The sequence below is a fragment of the Nomascus leucogenys genome, chromosome 8, assembly GCF_006542625.1.
Source record: "Nomascus leucogenys isolate Asia chromosome 8, Asia_NLE_v1, whole genome shotgun sequence".
Lineage (NCBI taxonomy): Eukaryota > Metazoa > Chordata > Mammalia > Primates > Hylobatidae > Nomascus > Nomascus leucogenys.
In genome coordinates this window covers 7,799,331-7,821,270 of record NC_044388.1, presented here as the reverse complement: position 1 = coordinate 7,821,270, position 21,940 = coordinate 7,799,331, and the positions used below count along the sequence as shown (strand labels likewise).

Sequence of the window (21,940 nt, the reverse complement as noted above, 5' to 3'; positions counted from 1 at the left end):
CTGTCCAACCACGTCCCTCCCCACACCTCGTCTAATAAAACGACTGCTTTAGGTGACCTGCACGATCGGCTGTACTGATTCATGCCACAGGCTTTTACCTCAACTACTCCCTCTGTCTGGAATGTCCTTTCTTTCCTTGCCTGGCCTGATTCAGGCATGGCCTTCTCAAGCAAGCTTTCCGCCTTTGAATCTAGGCCCTGATTAAGAACTTTTTAATCCGGGCGCGGTGGCTCACGCTTGTAATCCCAGCACTTTGGGAGGCCGAGGCGGGCGGATCACGAGGTCAGGAGATCGAGACCACGGTGAAACCCCGTCTCTACTAAAAATACAAAAAATTAGCCGGGCGTGGTGGCGGGTGCCTGTAGACCCAGCTACTCGGAGAGGCTGAGGCAGGAGAATGGCGTGAACCCGGGAGGCGGAGCTTGCAGTGAGCCGAGATTGCGCCACTGCACTCCAGCCTGGGCGACAGAGCGAGACTCCGTCTCAAAAAAAAAAAAAAAAAAACTTTTTAAAAAAGTACTAAGCACAGAAAAGTTTAATATGGTGCTCCCCCATTTATGTGATTAAAAATGAAAACAATACTAAGGTGTAAAATGTAATCTTTAAAATGTCACACAACTTTACATGCATGCTAGATTTAGAATACCGTCTGTATTTACGATTTTCTCGTATTGACTGTCTCCACGCGCACCCACTCTGCAGACGCCCTGAAGAGTGTGTATCGGATCACCCTCAGGTTGGGTCAAACGCTCCTCTTCTCGGCTTTTCAGGCGCAACCTTATCTCAACATTCACCATCTTCAGATGAGCAGACTGCAAGTTTGCCTCTCCCACCAGCATGGGAGCTGCCGAAGCGGCGAGAACAGCGTTTCCGTCCATCGAGCGCCGCCAGGTCACCCGTCAGCTCCAGTACTATTTTGAGTTGAAGTAAAAGCTCCTCCCTAGATGGCCAGTGCACGTCTTTAAAAAGCGGCTCCTTTCCCACAAAGGAAATACGACTGGTTCGCATCTATCAAGTGTTGGCGTTGGGATAAGAAAGTGAAATATCAGCTGGCCCTGGACAAGGAGATTCTCTGAATTCCCGGACCCAATAACACGACCAAGCACCGTGACTCCCAGGAAAACTAGCGGAGTGAGCACGGCTGAGGAAATTGCTGACACCGGAAGTCACGTGAGCGGCTGCCCCTAAGGTCGCTATCTCGACAGTCGACTATTCAGCCTTGCAGGCGCCTCTGGCGGGCTTCACTGAGATCCGCTCTTTCGGTGCTCGACTCGCCCGTGCTGCTGCCGCCGCCGAAGGAGGGGCAAAGCTCAAGATGGCGGACAAAACGCCAGGCGGATCTCAGAAGGCCAGTTCAAAGGTAATTTCTGACAAAATTTCGTAAGTCAGCGGATCTACCACTGTCGTCTGGGGCCCACAGACGCTTCTAGCCTGTGAGAGGCGATTGGAATTGGGGTCTGCGTTCTAGTCGCGACGGTAGGCCCGGGCGCCGCCGCACCGTGGTGCGCAGGTTGAGAGGCCTGGTATCTCCCCCTAGTCCCAGCCGGGATTCAGCTCGAGACTGGCGTGCCCAGGGGGTGGAGGCGTGAGTGCTTCGGCCCGCGCTTGGCATTGGAGTGAAATCAGGAATTCAGACTGAGGTCCGAAGCCGTGAAAACGCTCCCCTGTATCAGCTTCCTGCACCCTGAGGCCGCCCGACAGCGCCTGGGAGAGACGCGGGAATCGCTTCCCGGTGCTTTAAGTGTCTGCTGCTTTTTTCTCGGTTTTGGATCTCACTTCCGGCCTCCCTCAGTTTCCCTCCAGGGAATGAATAATCTCTAGGGTCGCCAGCTGTGAGGGGAGGACCGTTAGGGCAAAGACGCGGAGTGGGAAATGCAGAGGCGGGAGCAGCTCTCCTTTGCAGTGCTGCATAGCCAAGGTTAATGTACACTCTACACGTGGTCTTTACCTTAAGGGGAAGTAAAAAGCACTTTTGAGGGTAGAGGACTCGTGGTCTCTTTCTTCATGTTGGAGAAACAGTGAAAAGAGAAGCTCCGTAGACTTGTAAGCTACATACGATTAGAGAATTGCATTTGTGTTTACAGGGAACCCTGGGCACGTATTGTGAAACCAGTGAACTGTGGTAGTAGTTAAGCATTAGTAAGGTTGGGTTCTTAGTTGCCATCTTGGGCGGGACATTTAATCGTTTTTTGCTTTGGGTTTCTGGTGTCGAATATATTAAAAGTAATTGGTACTGCCACGAGGTAATTAAACTTTCCGATGCTGATGCAAGAAGGTGTATAACACTTTCAGGTGCTAGGGACTGTCACATCTTAAAGAGTGTGTGACTATAAATCAGCTATTAGAAAGTTAAATTTACGGTAGGAGAGAAGCTTGCGTTTACTGTTCTGAGAAGCATCATAACTCGTTTTCTACTTGCTTTCTCTAATCCGACTGTTTATGCCATTTGGTGAATGGAGTTCATAATTAGTAATGATCTTAACAGACATCCTTTAGTTACATGGAAACTTTGATAAGGGGCCAGTTTCGGCTGCTTTACAAGGTATTGTGTCAGGTTTTTTTTCCCTCCTCAGTACATTTCCTTGTCTCCCTCTCTTTGGGGGCGAGCTCTACCAACTCTTCTCAACAGACTCATGACAAGAACATACCGTTAGGAGCTATTATAAAGCTAGCTACATTCATAACAAGTCATGCATAAGCCTCACAATTTTTGTTTCTTCTCAAAGTAATATTTTAAGTATTACCTACTTGAGGCCTTGGATACATTGAAAACATTTCAATGTCTGTGTTCAGGCTTCCTTCTAAAACAGTGCTTCTCAGGATTGTTAATGTATGGCTGTTCTCTATAAATAAATTATTGGATTATCCAGTAATCTTTTCTGTTTATATTGCCTTAGATTGTAATCTCTTGATGCTATTAACAGATTTCTTACTGATGTCTGTAAAAGAAATCAGAATATCTTAACTAATTTGGAGGCTGCATAATGTAGTGGGAAGATTATGAGTTTTGTTAACAAGAGATTTGGGTTCAAATCCTGACTTGGCAATTAATTATATTTGCGGTAATATTAAGGCAGATTGCTTAAACTCTGGAGCCTCAATTCCCTCATTTGTAATGTAGATATAATTCTTTTTTTTACAAGGTTGATATAAGGATCAAATGAGATAATGTCTATAAAGTACATAATAAATCTTAGTTTCTTTCCCCTCTCCTTTTTTGTTTTTAGGGAAATACAAAGTTCTTAGCTTTCAAAATGTCAGGATAAATTTTAATCCTGTGATTTGGAATCTAAGTCATCAGCTGTTGTAATGACTGCCCAGATAGCTACTTTTTATTTCTTTTATTTCTTTTTTTTGTGAAAGAGTCTCACTCTGTCGCCCAGGCTGGAGTGCTGGAGTGCAGTGGCACAATCTCGGCTCCTTGCAACCTCTGCCTCCTGGGTTCAAGTGATTCTCCTGCCTCAGCCTCCCGAGTAGCTGGGACTACAGGCGCCCACCAGTACGCCCGGCTAATTTTTTGTGTTTTAGTAGAGACGGGGTTTCACCGTGTTGGCCAGGATGGTCTCGATCTCTTGACCTCGTGATCCACCCCCCTCAGCCTCTCAAAGTGCTGGGATTACAGGCGTGAGCAACCGTGCCCGGCCCTGCTTCCCTGCTTTTTATTTCTAACACATAATTTATTAGAGAAAGTGTAAGATCATTTTGGCTAATACTACAGTATTTGGAATTTCTAGCCTTTGATAACTGGTTTGATTTCCTTTCCTCTGGAAAGAACAGATGAGTGGCTTATATTTTACAATACAGATGGAGTGAACAGATACTTCCGTTTCATGATTCGTCGTTTTCTTTGGTAGTTACATTCCCATTAATATGGATAGGGATGCTTATTTCTAGACATTGGGAAAATGTTAATTTTAAAATGTACAATATGGCAAAATTATTAACATTTCTTAATTATAAAAAGATTAAATTAGATAACCTCTACAGGTCTTCTAGTTGGTTTTTTTTTTTGTTTTGTTTTGTTTTGTTTTTGAGAGGGAGTCTTGCCTTGTCACCCAGGCTGGAGTGCAGTGGTGCAATCTCAGCTCACGGCAACCTCTGCCTCCCGGGTTCAAGCAATTCTTCTGCCTCAGCCTCCCGAGTAGCTGGGACTACAGGCGCCTGGCCAATTTTTGTATTTTTAGTAGAAATGGGGTTTCATCTGTTGGCCAGGCTGGTCTGGAACTCTTGACCTTGTGATCCCCCCGCCTCAGCCTCCCAAAGTGTGGGGATTACAGGCATGAGCCACCGTGCCTGGCTTCTAGTTTTAAAATAATACTTTATGTATGTGTACTTGAATGACTTACCTTTATTCATAATTGTCCCTAATGAAGAGACCCCTATGCACTTTACTTTTCTGTGTAATTTTGTTGTGCTTTGCATTTTAGATCCTGGCAGATGTAGACATTTAACAAATGTTCTAGAAATGAGCTAAAATTTTCCTGTGCATTTGTTTGTTTATCACTAGTCTAAAATATTGCTTGATTGGGGAGGGGTGTTGATGTTATGTTGTAGCTTTGATTTTGAGAGGAGAGAGAGCAAGCCTGTAATTGTTTACTTATAAAATTTTTAAACGTATTTCCTTAGAATTTAATTTATAAAAAATTACTATTTTTGACTCTCAGTTGTTTGCTTACTCAGCAAAATTAGGATATGAAGAAAATGTAGTATTTTCTTTCCTTCTGCAATCTCCTGTGCTGGTAATATTGCTAATGTAATGGAATTGTGTGCCCTGCTATTTCACTCTGTGACTATGGCTTTTTTTTTTTTTCTTTTTTGCCATATCGCCAAAAATTGAGTTAGGTGAATGGATAAAACAGAAAATACTACAGGCTTCCTTGTACATCCAGTGCTGAATTGCTTTGGGAACTGTTTTGAGTGACTGCCTTTGCTGATTAACAAAAAGTATCACTTTTAAGAAATAAGTGAAATGAGGACCTGTTCAAGGCTTGTGAACCTTAGGCATTTATTACTGCCAGTTTTTTTGTGGTATCTGAAAGTTTATGAAAAAGTCCAAACAAAATACAAACCTTGAGAATTAGGCTTTTAAACCGTTTTCCAATTTTAAACTGAATCTTTATTATGGTTTATGGTTGTAACCTTATCTTAAAATGTAAGGAAGTTTTTTTGGTAGAAGGTTTTGTTTTGGTCTGGAAGGTAGAACTGAACTTCCTTCCATTTTCTCGATTGATACTTTTTCAAAACTTGAACCTGCAGCACTGGTGCTAGAATATGCCTATTGGTATGGTTTTAAAAATAATTCCTATCTTTCTGGATTGAATTGTTTTCTGAAAGTCCAGTTTTTATTTTCACTTTTTGTTTTTTATTTCTGAAGCTTTGTTTTCCTTGGAAAGTAAACCCGAGAAAGATACCCATTTGCCTTACTGGGTATCATTGAAAGAAGAGCTTATTTAGTATGCAAGTTGAAGGTATCTACCCCTCTACCCTCCACCCTTTTTTACAAGGAGCCATCATTTTTGGAATAAAAAGAAAAACTTGCTACAAGATATTAAAATCAAAAATAGTAATATTACAAACTATTTGCCTCATTCTAGTATAGATAGTTTTAACATTTTATTGCACATCAGCTGTAAGCTGGATATTTTGCTGAAATAACATTTTTGAAAGGAAGATACATTTGTCAGTAGCACTTGAGGCTAACCGTAGTGTTAGACATCTATTCCCCGAGTTAAGTTTTTTCACAAGGCCCTTCCTCAGTTTAGATAAACTATAGGTTATTCAGAGTGTACTTACAACTTTTCATGTAGTATTGGTAATGTTTTGAATAATTTAAAAAATCATCTTAGGTTTGTTATTTAACCTTATTTATATGGTGCTTGTATTAATGATTTTGTGAATTTTTTTTTTAAAGATGGATACCTTGATTTGGCTTGGATAGTGGTATTAAGCTAGGTAGCTGTTGTTAATGAGTGGACAGCATAGTATGTTGATAGTGTGGAGTGTAATTTTGTTTGGTGGTAGGTACTTGTTCTGACAAGTCAAGTATATTGAGACTCTGTCGCTTGCCAGATCTTGTGCTTGATGTTGAGTTAGAAAATGTTAAATAAGAATGTACCCATTTTTAGCGGCCAGGCACAGTGGCTCCCGCCTGCAATCCCAGCACTTTGGGAGGCCAAGGCGGGTGGATCACCTGAGGTCAGGAATTCAAGACCAGCCTGACCAACATGGAGAAACCCCATCTCTGCTGAAAATACAAAATTAGTTTGGCTTGGTGGCACATGCCTGTAATCCCAGCTACTCAGGAGGCTGAGGCAGGAGAATCGCTTGAACCTGGGAGGCGGAGGTTGCAGAGAGCTGAGATCACGCCATTGCACTCCAGCCTGGGCAAAAAGAGCGAAACTCCGTCTCAAAAAAAAGAATGTATCCGTTTTTGAGGAGCATGCTGTCTAGTAGAAGAGAGTCAGCACAGTCCAATTAAGGTATTGTTATGCTTCCTATAGGAGAGATTGTTAAACTTGTGGAGATGAAAGTTGCTGCTCTTAGAGGGTGAGAGGAGAAACTTGGGAGATTAGGAGACAGATACAAGAATGGAGAGCTCACTAGGCAGAATGGTGGTGTTGGAGGAATGTTGCTGTGGATAGCTTGCTAATTTGGAAACTCAGATGTGGGGCTTTCACTTGAAGTAAAATTGGAGCAGCCAGAAGAAAATTAGTTTTGTTCTCAGCCAGCAAACTATAGGGCAATAGGTAATGTAGTTGGCTTCACTTTTATCCCCTTAGCAGCCATCAGAATGATCTTTTTTCCTTTTGGATTTTCTTGCTGTCCCACCCTACATTTGTACTGTCTGCTTTCTCTGCCCTAAGATAAATTTCTCGTGTATGCTACTTTATTGTGTCAAACTTCCCTTAGTCTGCCTTTTAATTTCTTGCTTTTGTGTCTTTTTTGTTTTGTTTTCTTTTTTTTTTTTTTTTTTTTCCCCAGAGACGGGTTCTTGCTTTGTTGCCCAGGCTGGTCTTGAACTCCTGGCCTCGAGCAGTCGTCCCACCTCAGCCTCCCTAGTAGCTGAGATTACAGGCATGAGCCACTCCCTCCAGCAGCTTTTGGGTCCTTTCAAGAGATTTTTTTTTTTTTTTTTGAGACGGAGTCTCGCTCTGTCGCCCAGACCGGACTGCAGTAGTGCTATCTTGGCTCACTGCAAGCTCCACCTCCCGGGTTCACACCATTCTCCTGCCTCAGCCTCCCCAGTAGCTGGGACTACAGGCGCCCGCCACTGCGCCCGGCCAATTTTTTGTATTTTTAGTAGAGACGGGGTTTCACTGTGTTAGCCAGGACGGTCTCGATCTCCTGACCTCGTGATCCGCCCGCCTTGGCCTCCCAAAGTGCTGGGATTACAGGCGTGAGCCACCGCGCCTGGCCGACTTCAAGAGATCTTTAGGCATCATTGGTTTGTGTTCTTCAGTTAAAAAGCCAAACTCAAGACAAATAATACAGTTCAGTTCCAGGTTAGGAAGAGGGAGAAGCTCAGCTTCTGGAGTAGTGCTATATTTACTGTTTACCTTGACTGTTATCTTTAGAAGTTGATTATTCTTTTAAAAATTGTGTTAACTACTGTTTGAACAGTTCGTAAGCCTCAAAAAGTTCCGTGCTGAATGCTATGTAGCTGTAGGTATGTATCAGCGGAAAATGTCTGCTTTGCAGTAAATGTGATTAGTGACATCTTAAGCTAGCTGAAATCAGCTGGTGCATTGTGCTACACCATGCTGTTACTGCTCTATTTGCAAATTTATCTATTTGAAAGCTGACAAAATTGTTACTTTTGAACTGATTATTTTTGTATTAGAGATTATTTAATTTGGTGAATGGTTATGCAAGTGAGATCCTTGAAGATTATAGAGCTTCATCTTTTGATGACTTGGAGTCAGGGAAGAGTTAACTATACGGAAATAGGCAGAATGTCTAGGTTCTTGTATCTTTTGTTTTTAAATCCTAGAAATGATCATTTGGATGTGGTGGCATCAAAGACTAAAGAAAGGGTAGTGCTTTCTTAGTTATTCTTTTGGATGCTTATTCTTTCTGGGTGAACTTTGGAATTGTTTTGGCAATTCTCTTGCCCCCTTGCAAATATTTCCCTTTGGAATTTAGAGCTGTTGAATGAAATTATATTAAATATGTAAAGAAATTTAGGTGTCATTGACATTATCTTAATATTGAATTTTCCCACCCAGTAATATGAATCTTTTGAAATGGTGGCTTGAGTAACTGGATTTTTCCTGAAGTTTTTGTTTTCTTCACAAGGGTTATATACATTTCTTAAATTGGTTTCTAGATGTTTTTATATTTTTTGTTGCTTTTATGATTAGGATGTTTTTGTTGCTTAGCAGGTTAATACTGGTGTTTTGGAAAGCAGTTGACTTTTTTTTGTTATTGTTGTTTGTTTTTGAGACAGAGTCTCTGTCGCCCAGGCTGTAGTGCAGTGGCGCGATCTCAGCTCACTGCAAGCTCTGCCTCCCGGGTTCACACCATTCTCCTGCCTCAGCGAGTAGCTGGGACTACAGGTGCCCGGCTAATTTTTGTATTTTTAGTAGAGACGAGGTTTCACCAGGTTTGGGCAGGATGGTCTCCATCTCTTGATCCACCCGCCTCGGCCTCCCAAAGTGCTCGGATTACAGGCGTGAGCCACTGCGCCTGGCCCAGGCAGTTGATTTTTTTCAGTCCCTTCAGCCTCTTACCTGAACTTGTTTTTCTTTTGTAAGAGTAGTTATTTATTCTTTTGGATTTTTAAATTTCTAGATATTTGTAAATTGATTCATTTCAAGGTATGTTTCAGAGTGTGTTTCATAGTTAATAAATACTAAAAATTTTCTTCTTTTATACCATCTTGATGTTTAAGAAAGATTAGCTGCTAGAAGAAAATGAGGGTGGACACAAAAGTTGGGGACAGAAAAACCATGGACAGAAAGAGTGTGATGGGGCTGGGTGCGGTCGCTCATGTCTGTAATCCTAGCACTTTCAGAGGCTGAGGTGGGCAGATCACCTGAGGTCAGGAGTTCGAGACCAGCCTGGCCAACGTGGTAAAACCCCGTCTCTACTAAAAATACAAAAATTAGCCAGGCATGGTGGCGCGTGCCTGTACTCCCAGCTACCCAGGAGGCTGATGGAGGAGAATTACTGGAACCCGGGAGGCGGAGGCTGCAGTGAGCCGAGGTCGCGCCACTGTACTCCAGCCTGGGAGACAGCGTGAGACTCTTTCTCAAGAAAAAAAAAAAGAATGAAAGAAAGAATGAGATGGGAGGGGTCCCAGTGCTTGGTTATCCTGTTGTCCTGGGCTGATTTTTGCCTATGCTAATGCGCAATACAGTGGAATTCAGAGGAGTAAATTGATTCAGTGTAAAAATCTTGCCAGCTGTTTTTAGCCTTATGTTTGGACAATGTAAATAAAACAATACGGATCTTTGCTCTTTTTTAAATAACATATGAATCTTCAGTTTTCTCTTAAACTAATATTTTATCTTGTACTTTATGACATCTGGACTGGGAGTTGGGGTCAGCTGAGATATTTGTGATCTCAATATTTTTTATTTCATTTGAACACTTAACACTTAAATATATAAATAAAAACAAGTAAAATTTCACTACCATATACCCTCAAAAATAAAAACAGCTCAGTGACAGTTATATTTTGGATCCCCAAGTAAAAATTCTTAGAGAATCTTTGTTTCAGAAAGATAGCATACATTATTTAGTTAATAGTCCTACAGCTTGTCATCTTTGTCTTTACATGTGTAGTGACAACAAATTATTGCATACCATGTGTAATCTGATAGGTAGATCACTTAAGAAAAGTTGAAGTTTTAACAGTTGACATCACTGGAAGATATTATATGAACTCTTTCACATGCCACCAAGCAGCCTGTGGCATGCTATAGAATCATCTCCCTTAAAACGAGTTGTAAATGGTGCCTTATTGGGGATTTGATAATATTTTCTTGAACTTTCTGCAGAATTTGTACCTTTTAATAGACAGCAAGGATTTATATGTGGATTTCTTTATGTGGCTTTGGGTGGTTAGAGAAAGGAAGAGAGTTCTTATGCTGTGGACCAAGAAGTTGCTGGGCAGTGTTTTGGCAGTAAACGGTGCATCTATGATTAGGAAGAGGTTTTGCATAAAACTTCTGTGTAAAAATGGTGGTTAGGTTTCCAGTGTATACTATAAAGAGGTAATTGTGCCTCATATATATCCCACTAGTGTTTATTATATTTTTGGAAATATGCAGGCTGAATTTTAAAGAAATGACTTACACATTTACTTTGTATCACAATCTTTTCATAAGTCAGAGACTGGCTTTGCTCAGTTTTATTAGCTGAGGAGAAATTGCTAGAAGTTAGGAGACTCTAAGTTTGTATAACACGAGAGACATGTTTTGTTAGTATAAGACATTTTTAAATTATTGACTTCTATTTTTAATACTTGCAGACGAGATCATCAGATGTTCATTCATCTGGATCTTCTGATGCACATGTGAGTATAGAAGGCAATCTTTGTCTTTTTTCCTTTAAAATTTAATTTATCCTCATATGTATCCCTACATCAATGATTTTACTTGACAAGTAAATACAATTGTATGTGCTTTTTTCTTTTACTCTTTTTTTCTAGGTGCCTTTTTTTTTTTTTATGTTCTACTTGCATAACTTAGCCCTCTCAAGCCGTGTTAGAAACCTAGTATGTGTATTTCCTTATGATTTTTATTGCGTAAAAATCTGTACATACATACGTATCTATACTTACACTTTGACTATGGATTGCATTATACACATACCTTTCTCACTGCGCAAAACATATGTTGGAAATCCCTGCAGGTAAACTGTTACAGCTCTAATCTGTTCTTTCTTAAGGCATCATAATGTTCTGTGGTGGGGAGGTGCAGTTGTTTGTTATTTCTTTGTTGGTGGGCATATATTTTTTGTTTAAAGCTTTCGAGTAACATTTTGGATAGATAATACTGCAATAAGTATTTTTTTATATATGTTATTACAGCAGTGTTCAAAGTGTAGTCTGAAGACCCCTGGGAGTCACTGAGAATCTCTGAGAAGGGTCTGTGAATTCAAAACTATTTTGTAATAATACTAAGGCATTATTTATGCCTTTTTCACCATTTTGGCATTCGCACTAATGCATATGTAGCTGGAGGTGCAAAAGCATTCGGTGGGTAAACTGTTGGCACTTCAGCACAGATCAAGGCAGTGACACCAGAATATACTTGCAGTCATTATATTCTTCCCCACCAGGCACAATAATTTCACTTAAGAAACTAGCGTAATTAGAAATAATTTTTACTGCTTGATGAAGCAGTAAAAGTTACTATTTTACTACTTCATCAAGCAGTAAAAATTACTATTGTCTTCATCTTTTGTATAGTTTGTCTTAATATTCTGCGTGATAAGAAGTACGTATAACGCTTATGCTTACCAAAATGTGATGTTTGTTTGAGTTGAGAAATGAAACTAGCTGCTTTTTTCATGAAACACCAGTTTTACTTGGGAGTGACTGACAGGCAAACTATGGTGAATCAGACTTGGGGATTTTGGCAGACATTTTCTTGACAATGAAGATAATGAACCTGTTACTTCAAGGAAAACAACTGTTACCGATATAAAATTCAAGCTTGTGAGTTAGAGTTATTGAAAACTTTCCCTGTTCTTAAGAACTTTTTTGATGAAATCAATGGGGATATTAAGGGATGTGATATTTTGATAATGTACAATGAAATTTGTCAATATCTGGCATGGCTTATTCCTAGTTTTCAGTGCTGTATATGTATGTATGTGTGGTTTGTTTTTTTCTCTTGTTTTACTTTTCCTGAAGATGGATGCATCTGGACCCTCAGATGGTGATATGCCAAGTCGGACACGACCTAAGAGCCCAAGAAAACATAATTATAGGAATGAAAGTGCCCGCGAAAGCCTTTGTGATTCTCCTCATCAGAATCTCTCAAGAGTGAGTATAGATAAGATAAGGTAAAGATAAGAAAGGATAGTTAATGATTTTAATCTTTGATCGAATTTAGTGGTCGAATATTTGGTTTTGTGTGTGTTTCATCTTATTCTATTTGAAAATAGCATTCTTTTTGTATTTGGGATAATAGTAAACTCGTTTATGTAAGGACATCTTGTTAGCTCAAATGTGAGATATTTCATTTTAGAGTTTTAAATTTTATTCAAAAAACAAAGTAGTATTTGGATTTAAAATGGTTAATTGTCAAGTTTATCTTTCCCCACTTAAACATTTATTGAATCAAGTGCGAAATACCAGTTACTGGAAATGTACAGATCATTGAAACACTATTCTTGTTCCCAGAGAGCTTATAGTCTCACTCTGGAAGCAAACAGGAGCAGGTGCTACTCACTCTAATGAGTGCAGTGCCCAGGGTAATACAGGAACACAGAGAAGAAGCTTCTTCACTTTTAGATCTGTAAAGTGCTCTCAGGTTCTTTTAGACTTTTATTCTATGTCAAGTAATATTTTCTTGTGGTTAAATTTGTAACACAACACAGTCATCACCAGCCAGTATTAACCACTGATAACAAATTATTTTTCTTGTTTAATATTTCTAGGCATAAATATATTTTTACTTTGCCTAGATTTATTTTATAAGAACCTGTTTTAAAATATCCTGTTTTTAGTTATAAATTTTTTTCATTTCTGCAAGAGTTCTGTGAACAAACTTTTAAATGATTGCTTATATTGCTTATTTGAATAAATACTCCATAGTTTCCTTAGCCGCATCCCTCTTGGGTATCTGAATTTAGCTCTTAGGGTATAACAAACTTTTAAATGATTGCTTATATTGCTTATTTGGATAAATACTGCATAGTTTCCTTAGCCGCATCCCTCTTGGGTATCTGAATTTAGCTCTTAGGGTATAAATAAAATTTGAGCATGGTAATTTTTCCTTGGGTTTCATTTAATTCATATATAATTTTGCCACTTGTTTAAACTTTTGAAGTTGAAACCAAAGAGACTGAATGATGGCAAAACAATTTCTATTTTGAGAAAATTTATTTTGAATCCTCTCCTGAAACCCAATATTGACTTTTAGGTTATAAACTGCTTTATTTTTCTCAAAGGGATTTTAATATAACTTTAAAATAGCAGCAATGTTACTCTTCTATTCTGCATCTCCCAAAGGCAAGCCTATTTAATGACTAGGGAATTTAAAGTCTTAATTTTGTAATTGGTTAGCTTCTCATTTTAGTAGGAGAGAGAGAAATCTTCAGATTTCAGTATTTTAGGTTGTATTTAATAAACATTTCCTACCTTTTAAATTTATAAACCAAATAAGTTACTGATTGAACAAAAAGGTCTACAGTCAATATATTCAGACTATATTTCAGAACGAAGTTGCTTCTAAGTTACGTAAATGAAGACTTCATTAAAATAGTGTTTTCTTATATTTAAAATTGATATAGTTTTACTTGAGCTGAAACTTTAAATATTGTAGGTGATATTTTAATCCCAGCAAAGAATGAAATTATGTTCATAAATATCAGTATTATTGATGAATGAGGTAATTTACCAAATTATAAAAAAGAAGTGATTTATAATATGTAAAATGAGGGTTGTAGATGGTAAATTCCTGCCCTGGGACCATGGAAATGTTTGCCTCCCTTTGCCTACTTGAGGATCTGTTTTTTGTCATTGCAACTTTTCCCCAGAAACATCTGTACTTTCCCTCCTCAAATGCTTTTATTCTTGTTCTAAGCATTAGTGTCTGTCTCTTCTATTTTTACCTTTTTTTTTTAACATGACTTCTGCATGTTTTTGACCTTGGGCTATTGAATGAAGACATTCTTTGGTGAATACTTAACATCAGAGTCAAGTAAGATAGGCACCTGATGGGTAGAGTAGCCCCAGCTTTTCTTTACAATGAAATTTAAAAAAACGGCAATCTATTCTGAAGACTTAGTTATCAGTTGATGTGTATTAAAGTTTTAGATAGCATTAAGAATGTATATGTAAAGGTATGCTTTTTATTTCTTAGCCTCTTCTGGAAAACAAACTTAAAGCATTCAGTATTGGAAAAATGAGTACAGCTAAGCGAACTTTAAGTAAAAAGGAACAGGAAGAATTAAAGAAAAAGGTAATGTCGAAAATGTATTTTGAATTATCCTTGGAAATGAATGTGTCTAAGGGGTTAGTAAATGTATTAGAGGAATGTTTCCCGAAGATTCTTAACCTCTAGGATATTCTCAGCTCCGCCTCTGAGTCAAATCTGTAATACAACAAATATTCCTAGGAGCTGAGCTTCTATCCTTGTTCCCTCACCCTGTTTCTTTTTCCTTTGTTATAGTTTTGGCTATTTTCTGATGTATTCTTTTTGTATAAGTAAAGTGTGTGTGTGTGTATACACGTTGTACCCATTCCCCTTAGATTAATGATAGCATGCTTTATACAGTACACTTTTTTCCAACTTGCTTTTTTAACTTAACATTGTATCTCAGAAATTACCTCAAGTACATAGAAGTACTCCTTATTCTTTTGCTATGGCTGCGTAGATATGCAATCATTTATTCAACTAAAATTCTATTTATGTTTTGGGCATTTATGTTTCGTTCTTTTGCCATTGCAAGTAATGCTGTTACGGATAATGTTATGCATATGTTTGGTTTTTTTTGCTAGTGTTATCTTTGGGATATATTCTTACAGGTGAGATTTGGGATATATTCTTATAAGTGAGATTACTGGGTTGAATGATAAATGCATAAATGTAGTTTTTCTATATTTGTCATTGTCAAATTGCTCTCTGTAGGGGCAGTGACATGTTACACCCCTGTCAGTAGTATATGAATGAATGTTTCCCCATAGCTCTGCCAGTAGAGGACTTTTGCCAATCTCCTACATGAAAAATGGTATCTCAGTGTAGTTTTACATTTGAATTTCTCAATTCAACTTATAGAAAAAAATTGTTTAGATATGAGCAGACAGTTCATATTGGGTTATATTGAGATACAACACACAAGTAAAGTTTAACAGTTTTTCTTGTGTTTGTTTCTGTGAACTGTCCGCTCATATCTAAACAGTCTTTTTCTATAAGTTATATTAACACTTTGTTATACAAGGTACAATTTTTTTTCTCACTTTGTTGATTGTCTTTTTATTTTGCTGCTGGTGTTTTTCTCCATGCAGAAACTATTGTTGTACAATCAGATTTATCAGTCTTTCCCTGTGATTTCTGGTTTTTCAGTTTTTTACGTTACCAGCTTATAAAGGAATTTCCTCATGTTTTCCTCTACTACTGTATGGTTTCGTTTTTAGGAATATTAAATCAGATTATTTTGTAGTTTATTCTGGTATGTGGTGTCAAGAATAGATTCATTTTTGTCTTTTTTCAAATAATTATTCAGTTATCCTAGTGTCATTTATTGAAAAGTATGTCTATTTCCCATTGATTTGAGATGCTTTTTTTATTGAACACTAAATTTCCGCATGCTGTTCAATTTTATTCTGTATTTTCTGTTATGTTCCATTGGCCTTTCTTCAGTTCATACATGTTTGGGGACATTTAGAATAATTGAAAATATCAAGATTCTTCTGAGCTTTCCTTATATCAGGATTCTTCTGAGCTTTCCTTAATGCTACTTGTCAGTAGATATTGCTGCTTCAACTTCTAATACTCATGTTTTTGGTGATTTGAAAAATATTCACTGAATTAAATCATCATGCCTTGGAAACTTGGTAAACATTACTAGCAAAATATGTTTTCATATAGTCAGTTGTCATACAATTTGATGCTTGAGTTGTCTCTAGACAAATTTACTAATTAATCTATGCTTAGGGGTTCTTTTCTAGTTCTGCAAATTGCCGCTAGAGGAGCAAAGCCTCTCTTGGTTTCATTAATTAATATTTGATATCTACTAAAGATTAGATGTTATTACTTGTTAGGACTGCTTAACCTGGGAAGGGAGGGTTTTCGTCCATATTATTCCTTAATGAATTTAGCCCTGTGTACATTAACAATTTTTGTATTGTGTAATATTAATATTTTCATGTATATTTAGGAGGATGAAAAGGCAGCTGCTGAGATTTATGAGGAGTTTCTTGCTGCTTTTGAAGGAAGTGATGGTAATAAAGTGAAAACATTTGTGAGAGGTGGTGTTGTTAATGCAGCTAAAGGTAAGTTTATAAAGTATAACTGCTAATAAAGCATAAGTGTATTACAGTTTTTGAGCAAACCCCGTCTTGGTTGAATGACTGCAGGTAGATAATTATGGAAGGAAGTTTGGTTGCTTTTGAATTTTACATTTTCTATCAGCACCCTCTAGTGGTTATATTAATTAGCAAAATAAATGGCCAAGTGTCAGTTAATGAGATGCTGAGGACAGATAGCTTTTAAACATATTTAGTGCCTTTCAAGTTTTAAGACAGCAGAGCACTTGTCACAAATTTTAATATGTGTCATAGTTTTGCTATGAAATGATTAAATTAGCATTATTGGGTGATATTTGAATTTAATTTCATATTTGTTAATAGTGATACATCTTACTACTAAAAGCATCTTAACTAATTTTTACTTGTTTTTAAATAAAAAAGTAAAGAAAAATGTTGCAAAATTAGTTTTGAAACTTAGTATTTTAAATTTCAGAAGAACATGAAACAGATGAAAAAAGAGGTAAAATCTATAAGCCATCTTCAAGATTTGCAGATCAAAAAAATCCTCCAAATCAGTCTTCCAATGAAAGACCACCATCTCTTCTTGTGATAGAAACCAAAAAACCTGTAAGTCATACTTAAGTAATTGACCATTTATGTTCAGAGATGACACTGCCAGTGATACTTCCACTGTAAGCAAGACTTTGGCTTTTTTTTCATTTTTGGTGGGGGCATGGGTGGTAGATGTTAAGTTTTGATGCTTTCTAACCCAGTAATTTACTTAGATGAGAGATAATGAATTGAGACACATAGATGATATTCTTTTTATGCTTTTTGAGCAGTGAACATTTGCTATTTATGCTCATAATACATTGCAAGTCAAAATTGACTATATTTGACTTGCAATGGGGTTGTCTTTTTAAGCATTTCTGAACTGAGGTATTTAAATTATTAGTATGTGTAGTGTATATTTCCCAGAACATTTTTGGAACATTTTGGGAATTACTGTCAGAATTAGTGACACTTAAAATATTCTCAGTGTTAGAAAAATTTTTTTTTTCTTTGAGGGTTTAGTTTTTATGGGAGATGGTAGACAGATGTGGGTCATGTCATTTGGAACCAAATGTGGTGAATAAATATGATTGCATCGAATAGTAAGCCTGGTTTTTTTTTTGTGTGGCTTAAAAAATATCTCTAAAAGCAATGAAAAAAAAAACACCCAGCTTTATTGAGATATAATTCACATACAATACAATAAAATTTACCTTTTTTTTTTTTTTTTTGAGACAGTCTCACTGTTGCCCAGGCGGCTAGAGTGCAGTAGTGTGATTACGGCTCCTGCAGCCTCAACCTCCTAGGCTCAGGTGGTCCTCCCACCTCAGCCTCATGAGTAGCTGGGACTACAGGCAATGTAGTCCCATGCCCAGCTAATTTTTTGGTATTTTTTTGTGAAAATGGGGTTTTGCCATTTTGCCTAGGCTGGTCTCGAACTCCTGGACTCAAGCAATTTGCCCACTTTGGCCTCCCAAAGGGCTGGGATTACAGACGTCTGGCTAAAATTTATCCTTTTAAAGTATACAGTTGACTAGGTGCAGTGGCTCGTGCCTGTAATCCTAGCACTTTGGGAAGCTGAGGCTGGAGGATTGCTTGAGCCCAGGAGTTTGAGACCAGCCTGGGCAACATAGCAAGACTCCATCTTCACCAAAAAAAAAAAAATTATTTAAATAAAGTGTACAGTTGAGTGGTTTTAAGTATATTGAAAGTTGTGCAACAATCACCACTCTAATTTCAGAATATTTTTATCACCCTAGAAAGAAATCCCTACCCATTATCAGTCACTCCCATTTTTTTTTTTTTCTATTAACTTCAGTCCCTGACAACCTACTAATCTACTTTCTGTCTCTTGATTGTCTATTCTGGACATTTTTTATGGATGGTATTATATAACATGTGGTCTTTTGTATCTGGCTTCATTACTTAGCATAATGCTTCAAGGTTCATCTTTGTTGTGGCATGAATCAGTACTTCATTCCTTTTTGTGGTTGAATAATACTCCATTTTATGGACATACCGTATGTTGTTTATCCATGCATTACTTAGTAGATGGACATTTGGATTGTTTCCACTTTTCTGCTGTTAAAAATAATGCTGCTGTAAACATTCATGTGTGGGCTTTTTTTGTGTGAACTTACGTTTTCAGTTCTCTTGGATACATGTATATACACACACCAAGAAGTGGAATTGCTGGGTCACATGGTAACTATGTTTAGCCTTTTGAGAAACTGCCAGTTTTTCCAAAGTGGTTGTATCACTTTACAGTCCTACCAGTAATGTATGAGGGTTCCAGTTTTCTCACGTCGTACACTAACACTTTGACACCAGCCTGACCAACATGGAGAAACCCCATCTCTACTAAAAATACAAAATTAGCCAGGCATGGTGGTGCATGCCTGTAATCCCAGCTACTCGGGAGGCTGAGGCAGGAGAATCGTTTGAACTCGGGAGGCAGAGGTTGTGGTGAGCCAAGATCACGGCATTGCACTCCAGCCTGGGCAACAAGAGCGAAACTCCATCTCAAAAACCAACAAACAAAACTGTTTTGTTTGAAAAGTTTATTTTAGTCATTTTAGTGTGTGTGAAGTTGTACTTCATTGTGGTTTTGATTCGCATGTACTTCATGATATTGAGCATCTTTTCATGTGTTTATTATTGTCCATTTGTAAGTTTCTTTTGGAGAAATGTCTATTCAAATACTTGGCCTGCTTTTTAATTGGGTTATTTGTATTTTTGTTGTTGAATTGTAAGAGTATTTTACATCTTCTTGAGTCAAGGTTCTTATCGGCTATATGATTTGGAAATGTTTTCTGTTCTCTGGGTTGTCTTTGCACTTTCTTGATGGAAGCATGGAGGTTTTAAACTTTAATGGAGTCCAATTTATCAGTTTTTTTCTTTTGTTTATGCTTTTGGTGTCATATCTAAGAAACCATCACTTAATTCAAGATTATGAAGATTCATTCCTGTGGTTTTCTCCCAAAAGTTTTATAGTTTTAGCTCTTAATGTCCATGAACCATTTTGAGCTAATTTTTGTACATTTAGTATATGGTGTAAAGTAGAAGTCCAACTTCATTTTTCTGCATGTAGATATTCAGTTTTCCAAGCACCATTTGTTGAAAAGATTATTCTTCCCTATTAAATTATGTTGGCACTTCTAAAAGAAGGATTCCAAAAGTAGATTAAGAAGCAGTTTTAAAAGAGGATTCCAAGGATGTTACTTATTGTTCCAGTAACTCATGTCCTCCAAAGGTGATTTTTGAAGAGTGCGTATTTTTGGCAGTTACTTTCCATGGCAGTTCAGTTTTCATGTTCATTAATTTCCCTGACTACTGGTTGTCATTTTAATTGTTTAATTGTATTAATAATTTAATTGTTTGTTATTTTGAAGGAAGGGGAAGGGAGGTTCAATGATAAGAAAAGCATTCTTTCTAATTTAAATAATTAGAACATATAATTTGTACTGAAATGATGTAAAAAGGCTCTTATTATTGAATCATTAGTTTTGCTTATCCTTTTGTTTGAAGTATAACTTGTCATATCCTTTATAGCCACTTAAAAAAGGAGAGAAAGAAAAGAAAAAAAGCAATTTGGAGCTCTTCAAAGAAGAATTAAAGCAGTAAGTTTTATAGTGTGGAGAATAACTATCATAGGTGTATTGAGCTGATACATAAACGGATGCAAGTATAAAGAATATACTGTACCAGTTAGTTATTACTAACCAGTTTGCTATGAGATTTAGATATTATAATATTTGGTGGGCTATCTTTGAAAATAAATTAGCATTTAGTCCAGCACCTGGGTTGCTTGCATTATGAAGATTCAGTTCAATTGATTTATTTAATGTCCAGAGTCCTGTTTGCAGTGGAAACAGTATACTCACTGGGATGGGAGTGAGGGGCAGTTAGACTTAGCAAGAAACAAATTCAGTGGTTTTAGTGTTTAATTTCCTCTTCACCTTTAAAGTAGGCTTTGTGTTCCATTGGTGGTATGATATATCAGAAATTTGCTCGTGGTTGTATTATAGCTGAGGGACCCTCTAATCTTGGTTATCAGTACCAGTATTTAATTACAGATATTTCTAGTTATTTGATGATAGTAATTTGATAAGCGCTATTCTGAAATGTGAATGAACAAATTTTGGCTCATTATAAGTGATTGTAAATATTTTCAACAGAATTCAAGAGGAACGTGATGAGAGACATAAAACGAAAGGCAGATTAAGTCGATTTGAACCTCCTCAGTCAGATTCTGATGGTCAGCGTCGTTCTAGTAAGTGGCATTTAATTTAATGTGTATGCTGGTGATTAATTACAGTAGTTCCCACCTTATCCATGGGTTACATTCCAAGGCTCACCAGTGGATGTCTGAAACTGTGGATATATACTATCCTTTTCCTTACAAATTCATAGCTGTGGTAAACATTAATTTGTAAATTAGGCACAGTAAGAGATTAACAACAATAAGTAATAGAACAATTATAACAGTATACTGAAATAAAAGTTATGTGCAATCCCAATACTTTGGGAGGCTGAGGCAAGCGGATTACCTAAGGTCAGGAGTTCGAGACCAGCCTGGCCAACATGGTGAAACCCTGTCTGTACTAAAAATACAAAATTAGCCGGGCGTGGTGGTGCGTGCCTGTAATCCCAGCTACTCAGGAGGCTGAGGCAGAAGGATTGCTTGAACCTGGGAGGTGGAGGTTGCAGTGAGCCGAGATCGTGCCATTGCACTCCAGCCTGGGCGACAGAGCAAGAGTCTGTCTCAAAAAAAAAAAAAAAAAAGAGTTATGTGAATGTGGTCTCTTTTTGTCTCTCAGAAATACCTTACTGTAACAAACGGGGGGAAACAAAGGTGAGGGTAAGGGGAGACTACTGTATTATAAAAACAGAATAATTGTTTTCTTTTCTCCCCTTTAAGTGGACGCGCCTTCAAGAAGAAATAGATCATCTGGTGGTAATACAGTTTTTTGCTCTTTTAATCGATAAATTTTCCAAACTTTATATTTTGCAGGTTATAATTCTTTTTTTCTTTCTGCCCTAGTTCTTGATGATTACGCACCTGGCTCACATGATGTAGGAGATCCAAGCACTACTAATTTATACCTTGGAAACATTAATCCACAGGTAATATTAAGTAAGATGAATGTTGATTGATATGCTTTATGCTTTTGGAAGAAAGCCACTTTGTTAGTCAAAAAAAAAAAAAAATCAAGATTCTGAAGCTGACAAATCTAATGGAATTGGATAGTCTTTAGAGTTGTCTTACTGGTATGGCCCAGGTTGTCTTGCCACATATTCTTGTTTCCTCTTTCAGTAACCAGATTGAACTCTGGATTTGAAGTGTTTTACTAGGTGCTGATTTTATTATTAAATCAGGGTGTGACCATTGATGAATAATATTATTTTGAGACTATCCACTTCTGATACATACTTGATTCCTTGTGGAGTCCCTTTTTCTTCTCATAGTAGTAAACTACTCTTTGTGGTTTGTCTTTTATATTTTAATTCTTTTCCTGCGTGGTGCTGTTAATTATGTTATGGGGAATGTAGTAACGGTAGTATATAATATGCTATATTAAAAATTAGTATTTTCCATATTTACTGTTACCTGTTTTCTCTGCATTTGATCACATGGGTAGTTGATTGTTAGAACAGATGATTAGATACTTTTTTCTTCATTGTCAATACATATTTCCTCTTTAATTTAAATGTACTAACCATGCCTGCTTGAAAAATATT

At 37.4% G+C, this 21,940-nt stretch overlaps 1 protein-coding gene across 3 annotated transcripts in view; it reads left to right on the top strand.

The window, feature by feature from the left end:
• Positions 1–546: 546 nt before the first annotated feature.
• The window catches only part of U2SURP (U2 snRNP associated SURP domain containing), a 58,514-nt gene continuing 37,120 nt past the window's right edge, over positions 547–21,940 (top strand). Inside the window, exons 1-10 of one of the 3 annotated variants that reach the window (XM_030816703.1) lie at positions 547–1,360; positions 10,475–10,519; positions 11,864–11,995; positions 14,040–14,138; positions 16,057–16,171; positions 16,641–16,774; positions 19,751–19,818; positions 20,377–20,471; positions 21,120–21,155; positions 21,243–21,325. Coding sequence is in view for 2 of the 3 variants with exons in the window: in XM_003265343.3 (XP_003265391.1) it covers positions 1,316–1,360; positions 10,475–10,519; positions 11,864–11,995; positions 14,040–14,138; positions 16,057–16,171; positions 16,641–16,774; positions 19,751–19,818; positions 20,377–20,471; positions 21,120–21,155; positions 21,243–21,325 (852 nt within the window). In the remaining variant the exon portion in view is untranslated. The remainder of the gene's footprint in view (positions 1,361–10,474; positions 10,520–11,863; positions 11,996–14,039; positions 14,139–16,056; positions 16,172–16,640; positions 16,775–19,750; positions 19,819–20,376; positions 20,472–21,119; positions 21,156–21,242; positions 21,326–21,940) is intronic. The other 2 variants (XM_003265343.3, XM_030816702.1) reach the window with 2 other exon arrangements.